Below are 9,048 nucleotides of genomic sequence, written 5' to 3'. Positions count from 1 at the left end.
GTTAGTAATCAGTTAATCAAACAACCCAACCGAAACCTTTTTAAAACCAACTTAGAATAACAATTTTTAGTTGAAAGGCTATTATAAAACAAGTTCTTGTGGATTCGAGAATCTTTTATACTTATTTACGATAACCCGATTTGATCATTTAATTGATTAATTTGCTGGTTAGCAATATTATCCGTATATATATTTTTATATGATCAATTATATATATATATGATGCATTTTCTATTTGTGATTTTCTTAAAGTAATTATCGAGATAGTAATTTTTTAAATATTTTTATAGAATATCATTGCCCGTGATTGGGTAGCGTCCAGGTTTGTTCAATATAAAAATAAAATTCTTTAAAAAACTATAATATGGAAATACATGATTTACAAATAATATAAATTCATTTCACACAAAATAAATTAATAATTAAAATCTTCCGTCGTGGAATTCACCAATGAAAAGAAGAGGTTTCCACACACTCTATATACTATATTGTGAATGCTAAATGGATGGGGATCACATGTTTTCAACGGTGTTATATTTCATGTTCCAAGCCAATCATATATTAACACGTGAATAAAATAAAAAATCCATAGTCATAGGGCATAAAACTTAGCATAACCGGTCATTAAATTCACTATCATGCTATACAGTGGCGGATCTTGACCATAATTTTAGAGGGGCAGCATTATGATTTATACATAAATAACGTATGAAATCATTAGAATATATATAAATTTTTAATATAAAAATGAGTTATTTTTTCAGGTTTAAATTCCCAAAAAAATGATAGAAAATTTAACAAAACAAATTTATGAAGAAATTCCAAATATTCCTAAGCACAAATAAGTTCATTATCTCTTATAAACATTAGATGTATTCTAAACCCAGAAGAATCAAAATTTGAGCATAAAGTTAGTTTTTCTATCATTTCAAATAGAGAATCAAAATAATGTCTGCTTGAGATTGATAAAAAAAATTTAAGAGAAAATTATGAAGAGAAAAATATACAAAGATAGAGATAATGAAATTAAGAATATCATACATAGCAATGGAATAACCCAACTAAAATTAATTAATCAAAAAATAGTTTACTAACAAAGAATAACAACGTCCATGAATAAAATTTGATGCAAGAAATAAACAAATCATAAGTAATCATGTCATGACTCATAGGCATATGATAATATGTCATTAAAAAAGCAATTGAAGAAAACTGATTTATAAAGAGCAAATATGACGTTTTTAAGGTGAAAAAATAAATGGGTTTGAGTTGGAGAGTTATCTGAAGGGATATTAGAGATAAGAGAGGAGAATATGTCATGTGATACTTCATAGAGGGTGAGTTTTGAAGAGAATATTGAATTTTTTTGTCCAATAAGTCGTGTAAAGGTATTATTCTTTGAGAGAAAAATATATGCACTGACAATGTATGACTTTTATATTTTGTATTTCATCACCTACCATTCATATCCAATCTTTATTAACTCTTTAAAAATTAATCTAAATGAATGATGGATGATGTAATGAATGTGTATAAATCTTTACACTAACAATACATAGATATTATACTCTTACCATTAAGTTTTGTTGTTGAATTTTAAAATATACCAAAAATAATATCTCTCTAATAAATTTTTTAAATATTTGAGGGGGGGCAACTGCCCCCACCTGTCCTAGAGAAGATCCGCACCTGATGCTATATATGTTGATGATATCATAATTATTTGAGGAGATCGATGATGCAGTCAAAATATCACTCTTAAAAGAGATCGAAACTTGGAAGATTGAAATATTTCCTTATACTTGAAGTTTCCTACTCTAAACAAGGTATCTTGATATCTCAAAAGAAATTTATCCTTGATTTACTCATTGTAAAATTTATGGAGTTCCCGTTGATCAAAACCAAAGTATATGCTTGAGCATTTTAACATTTTTTATTTTTATTTTACAAGTGAGTAAATCGTTCTTGCTCTTAGTTAGCTAAAGCAATATAAAGCTATAGTCATATCCCAATGATTCATAACTCGTAATGAAGGCAAAGTCACCCTGAATATAGTTATCTATCTTAAGGGCATGCAATTTGCATCATATCTCATATTCATGCATATACATCAAAATTTACAATTTCATATAGTTAATGCATTTTGAAAACAAAAAATAATTTGCATTTTGAAAACAAAAAATAATTTGCATATATAGTTATGGTTCCATTTCTTGCATGTATGAAGTAATTGGTGTTAAAGAATAATATGTCATATATGTAAGTTTGAGATGTTAACTAAGAGGGGGAAGTGAATTAGTTGTTGGGAGAATATGTCTGATTTTTCTACTATGTTATCAAAGTATATGTACAACAGATTATTTATGCAGAATTCAACCAAGTAAAGCAAAAGTAAATCTCAAGAATAAGTAGAATAAGAATACACAGTGAATTTTATATTGGTTCACATTCTTGTTCATCAAATGTTACATCTATTACTCTTACTGCACAAGAGATATTCCACTAGATAATTTGAGTTGTAATTACAAATTCTCTCTCCGAGACCCTTGTACCTTACACATTCACAACTTATGTACCCTTGAAAATTCTCTTTTCAAGTGAACTCTTTTCTCCTTCAAAACACACCCTTATGACGAAAAGTTTACAACCAAGATGAAGAATATAACAATGGCATGATTACCTTTACAAGTTTTGACAATTCTCTAACTTGCAATCTTGAATCTCACAATACAAATACTTAGTATACAATGCTCTTAATCTTTTGAAAGTTTAAAACAAATGTACTTTGGAAGCAACTTCATAAAATCTAAAATTTTAGGAACAGAGTTGCTAATAAAATGTGCATAATTTTGTTTACTAAGTTGTGAAAGTTTTTGTGTGATTGTATGTTATTGTGTATATCGTGTGTTTGAATTTGGCTGTCACAATGCCTTTAAATAGGGTTTTAATCAGCCAAGATATCCTTCCATGAAGAGGAGACACGATTGGAATGAAACCTATTCACTTTGGATGAAAGTTGTTCATTTGAATTTGAAAATCTGGTTTCAACATATATGTGTAATTGATTGTCACGATGTAGTAATCGATTACCCAAATGTTCTATCCAATGTGGTAATCGGTTAATACACTTGATTAATATGTTACATCAGTCAGTTTTGCTTTGAAACTGTTTTCTCATTCAGGTAACCTGTTACGCAGTTCCAGTGACCTACTACCAACTACCTCACAGTTCAGGTAATTGTTACCTAGTTCTGGTAACCTGTTACTCAGGTCAAGTAACCCATTACTTAGCAATTTGACTTTGCATTTTTAGACATATCCAATTCTTTAAAAATAATTTTGATTTCTTTGAGCATTGCTACTAAATATTAAAGTGAGTGCAAGGATAGAAGTACCTATATGAAGACTTAATATATAAACATCTTGAAGCTTGAATCTTCTATGTCTTCATGGTCTTCTTCCTTTTATTCTTTTTGTGATCTTGGTGTCTTCATCAAAACTGTGCCAAATTCAGGAGCAAGATTTTCTTCACAATCTTCCCATTTTTGATGATGACAAACCAATATCTTTTGAAAATGGAGATTTGAATTTTTCTGAGGTTCAACATATGTAGATGATATAACATTTGTTGTATGTTCGAATATGCTCTCCCTATCTTGTATACTCCCCCTTTGTTTTATTGTATGTGCCTGAAAAGATTTGACAGAAAAATATAACTTCAACTTTTCTCTCCCTTTTGAATTCATCAAAAAGAAGAAAAACTAGTTTTGTCCACCACAATATATAGAAAAGGGTAACAAGATATGTTGACTTATTTACAAGGCAAAGTCATACTTTTGCAAGATATGAATTTTGAATAATATCAAATGTCAGAGAATAATTAACATGTCATAACATAAAATTGGGAAACAGGTTAGAGAATGTTTCAAACACAACAAATAGTTTAAAGAACACATAGCATATATGTTATGAAATGATATCATTTGATGTTCTCATTTGAATATTTGCTACTACCATCAAGATCTACACCGACAACCGCTCCGCCCGGGCTCACGCCCCAAGTTTGTAGCGACCACCACGCCCTCCTACTCATCGGGGCCTAGACTTTACCCCAACAGTCGGGTATAGGTCGCGCTTTAGCGCCATCCATTTCCGGGGCTAGTTAATTTGGCATATGAGTTGTTACACACACCTTGGCGGTTTTCGACTTTCATGACTACCGTCCTACTGTCTTAATCAACCAACACCCTTCGCGGGTCTAGGTTAGTGCACAGTTGGGCAACATAACCCAACTTTCTAATTGATGGATCTTAAATATTAACGGTCAGATCGGTGAAATAATCAAAACTCGACACGTTGAGCACATGTTTCCATACTGAGTGCATACACCAGCGAAATCAGCATTTTGCCACTGTTTTGTCTGCGCTCAGCGTAATGGGTGGTGCGCCCAATGCAAATTAGTGCGCTGAAATGTCGCGCGTGAGTGCGCTTAGCGCCAAAATTCGATTATTGGCTTATTCATATATTACTTTTACTAAATTTCATTTAATAATAAATATTACATAATTCATAATTAGGAGAAAGTAACAAAATTTTAAACAGATACTAGCAAGTTACCCGTGCATTTGCACGAGGCAGTATTTTTTGCCGTATGATTAATAACATATATATTTCTCGTGCATTCGACTGGATAAAAATACATATTTCCTAAACCATTGTTGATTTCATGTATAGTCGAAACAGATGTTGCAAAAATATTAAACTGAAATTGATAAATAAACAACTACAAAATAAACAATTATAATAAGAAAAAGTTTTGCTATTAATTACCTCTAATTAAACAATGATATATACTGTCAATGTACACCATTTATGACTCCAAAAAACCAAAAATTAACAAAATAAATACATGTTTGCAACATGTGTAAAGGGGTCATGGTAGCAAAAAATATGGTCATATATGCGACTACAGAACCATCCAAAATATATACATAAAACATAAATAATCATTCATTTTTCAAAGTGCTCCTTAGTCGAACAAACTCGACCAGGATTGCTGTAAAATTAAAAACAAAAACAAATAAATTATAGCTCCATTAAAAAAACAATTATCATGGTTGGTAATGAAAGTGAAACCAACAACACAATACAATTAACAGAAATGAAATAGTTTCAAATATATAATAGAATAAAAAAATATGAAGAGATGCAAATCACATCATGAAGCAAAAATGCTTTGGTAAATGAAGAGTTAACATCAATCAGTGTTATTTTGGTCATAAAAATAAACAAATGCTTTAATAGGTAATAATTGAAAAGTCATATATAATAGATAATTGTGTATATTTTAAAATGATGATGAGTTATTATTAATGATATCAATTTATGTAAAAGTCATCTATAGTGGTGTTATTATTATTCATTAATTAAGCAAAAGATAGGAAAAGTCAAATAGGTATGGATTGACTTTGATAATGTATAGTAGGGTGTATGGTAGGAAGTAGAGCTTGACACGTGACATGAAAGAACCTTAATTTAAAGAAATACAAGCTGAAAATAAAAAAGCTTCGTGGCCACATTACACCCCTTTTATACACAGATACAAAACAGTAAATAGACCACTTTTCAGATCCAATGTTACTTGATTCGTTAAGATACCTCAGCTTCTATTATCATAGCATGTTCCCCTGAATTCGAAACCTATGATTTATCCATCCACTTCACCAAAAGGTTACTCTTAATTTTCTTCTCCATTCGCATCTTTCCTCTTTATTATTTTTCCTGAATTTTTCATTCAATATTTTCATTACTCTTTGTTGTTCTCTCTTTGCTCAACGGGTTCATATTAATTGGAATTTAGGCATATGATGTAGTAACTGGCCGTTAATTCAGTAGTCAATATTAATTGTAGCAAATACTCTTGTCAATTTAAGTTTTCTGCACTTTCACTATAAAAAAGTTGAGATATTGTCGGAGAAAAGATGGGGATGACATCTTCTATCCCATATATTATATCACTTCGTGTGCTATCAGTTGTGATTGGTCGGAAAAATAATTGATTATTACATCTTTAACTTAAATATGTTTTCAACAAATCACAATTGTGTGACACATTGAGTACTTTTTGGGACAAAAGACGTGCTCCCGAAAAGATGGTAGAATATCATTGTAGGTTGTTCGGGTAGGTTTGAAGAAGATTAAGGGTAATAGATTATTGGGAGAGTAATTCAATAATTAGAGGTAGAAGGTAACCAACAAATATAAATATGAGAAAAAGATGTATCCAATTATACTAGAAGAGTTTTTTATAGGGTCACTGGATCATTCAACCTTTATTTTCAATTATCATTGACTCTTAGATAAAAGTAATACAGATGAATGGTGGATGATGCACCGAGAGTGTATAAATTTTTACGCTGTCCATCCATAGATATTACAGTCTATAAGTATATGTGAAACTATTCAGAATAATTTAGTTTTAGATAGTTTGTTTATAGACATGATTTGCGATAGAACATTATGACATCATTTGATCCACTTGTTTAACCTCACCTAATGGGAAAAGACTTAGTTGTTAGTTTGAGATTTAGCTGAGTAATTTTTTACGAAAAAAATGAAAACGGCTGGCTAATTTAGAAAACTATTTCACTGACATTGTGTAATGAGACTAAATGAACCAACTGCTTGTGCCTATTGATCTGATGCATTACTAACTTAGAACATCTAATTTGAGTGTTAAGAAATTTCCTGTTTTGTTTAATTTGTTTGGTTTTTCTAATGAGAACCACTGATTCAAGTTTCACTACTTTATATGGATTTGTTACTCTGAAATCTGAGTAGGTTTCTGATTCACCTGGATTGCATCTGTTACACTTGATGTGCATTTTCCAGTGTCTCCTATTTGTTTTATGGGAGTGGGAAAAGGAAATAGAAGTGAAGCAGGAAATAGACTTGAATTTTGCTTTATTTATCTTATCAGGGAACATTTGGTGTAACAGATTTCCCAATCTCATATCGGAAAAGCAGTACTATTTGCTTACAACTTTTAGCATGAATAAACAGTCTTTAGGTATCATTTAATAGAGGTTCTGTAATTCAGTTTCTCCATATTTCTTGAATAAATCTAATTTGTTTTTAATTATATTGCTAGATTTACTCACTCTCTGCTTAAAGTACAATCCAAGATGGTGATATATGATTTATTATCACAGTACATATTCACTCAAACAGTCTATGATTTCTTAATTTTGGGAGCTTTAAAGTGTTTGTGTCGTCAACAGTTTGCTCTTTCTTAACTTCAGGTTCCAGAGAACTAAGAGCTTAAGACCCTGAAGAGCTTCGGCAGTCTAGAATGAATAGTGCAATGGCATCGCTAACTCAAACCCATTATAAAATACATTGCTTCACTTTCAGGAGAGGACATCCTAGAAGCCATGGATTATTAAAATCTGGAAAACTATTCCAACACCAGAGACTCACTTTTCCTTGTATTCACATTAAAAAATCCTGCACATGCTGCACAAAGTTGACTCCATGGGAGCCATCACCTGTCACATATGCTCTCACTGATAATCAAAGTGATAATTTCTTGAAGAACAGCGCGGACATATTCGAAAACCTTGAATCTAGTAAAAATGGCGAATCATCAGTAAAAAATGTTGACGATTCTGTAAAGACAAAATATCAGCCAGGCCTGGAGCTTCAGTTTTTGAAATGGCCCTTGTGGCTTCTAGGCCCTTCTGTTCTCCTTGTGACTGGCATGGTCCCAACATTGTGGTTGCCAATATCTTCGATCTTTCTTGGCCCCAATATAGCCAGCCTACTTTCCTTAATTGGACTTGATTGCATCTTTAATCTCGGTGCAACTCTTTTTCTCCTCATGGCTGACTCCTGTTCTCGACCGAAGTATCCAACACAAGACTGTAACAGCAAAGCGCCCTTCAGTTACCAGTTCTGGAATATTGTTGCAACTCTTACCGGATTTATTGTCCCACTGTTGTTGATGTTTGGATCTGAGAAGGGCTTTCTCCAACCTCAACTCCCTATCATCTCATTTGCAGTTCTGCTTGGGCCATACCTTCTTCTTTTGTCAGTGCAGGTTCTGACTGAGATATTGACTTGGCATTGGCAATCACCAGTCTGGCTTGTTACCCCGGTCATTTACGAGGCGTACCGCGTATTGCAGCTGATGAGGGGATTAAAGCTTGGGATTGAACTCAATGCACCAGCATGGATGGTGCATACAATTAGGGGGCTGGTTTGCTGGTGGATTCTAATTCTTGGTCTGCAGCTTATGAGGGTTGCTTGGTTTGCTGGTTTAGCTGCTCAAGCTCGTCGTCAGCAATCATTGTCTTCTGATACTCCTGCTCTTAATGCTGATTAATACTGTTGAAAACTATTTTGGAAGAGGCAGATTATACATCTATGTAGGTTTGGTTTCAATTTAGTTATCGGTTGGTGTTTTCAATCCCATGCATAGTGATAGTGACACACATCTAATAGCTGCATATACAAGTAAATTATTATAGACATGGTTTATCTGTTTATTGGGCTTTGTGCTATATAATTGGTTGTTCATGGAAAATGTTATATTGGTGCACTCTCCCATCACAGAGGTGGCATAGTCAGGGTATAGGTATGTAAAACTTTTAAATCAAAGTTCAGTGAAGGTGTGAAGAAAAAAGATGATACAAGTTTATAAAGAATCATCATTGAGTACTTCTGATAAAAGAGTACACTATAAATGACGGCAAAAGGACCATTCATGTCCGATGGGGAAAATTATCACCTTTATCTATGACATTTAATCATTCCCTCATAAGACTATGCTACAACCTTAAAATGATTATCACATTTATCTTAGGCATTTAATCATTCTATGATAAGATTGTGCTACAACTTTAAAATAATTCATTTAATAGATGAATGTTAGATGATTATTGAAAATATGATAAAGAAGAAATGTGAAAAATGTCTCTGGGAGAACATATTTTTTAGTCTTATATCATTTTGTTGGAAATTGTTAGTTAAGTTATAGTATAAGCTTAA

At 32.1% G+C, this 9,048-nt stretch overlaps 1 protein-coding gene across 4 annotated transcripts; it reads left to right on the top strand.

The window, feature by feature from the left end:
- On the top strand, positions 5,580 to 8,544 carry LOC109362703. Of its 4 annotated transcripts, XM_019608687.1 has the most exons (3): positions 5,580 to 5,730; positions 6,999 to 7,069; positions 7,302 to 8,544. In XM_019608687.1, exon 3 carries the CDS (start codon positions 7,352 to 7,354, stop codon positions 8,381 to 8,383), a length of 1,032 nt encoding a protein of 343 aa, XP_019464232.1. In that variant the 5' UTR covers positions 5,580 to 5,730; positions 6,999 to 7,069; positions 7,302 to 7,351; the 3' UTR covers positions 8,384 to 8,544. The 4 variants fall into 4 exon arrangements, with proteins under 4 accessions (XP_019464232.1, XP_019464233.1, XP_019464231.1 ...); XM_019608688.1 differs by lacking the exon at positions 6,999 to 7,069 and having other exon boundaries at positions 7,281 to 8,544; XM_019608686.1 differs by lacking the exon at positions 6,999 to 7,069 and having other exon boundaries at positions 5,581 to 5,730.

Source organism: Lupinus angustifolius, chromosome LG12 (assembly GCF_001865875.1).
Source record: "Lupinus angustifolius cultivar Tanjil chromosome LG12, LupAngTanjil_v1.0, whole genome shotgun sequence".
Taxonomy (NCBI): domain Eukaryota; kingdom Viridiplantae; phylum Streptophyta; class Magnoliopsida; order Fabales; family Fabaceae; genus Lupinus; species Lupinus angustifolius.
This window is presented reverse-complemented; position numbering and strand designations above follow the sequence as displayed.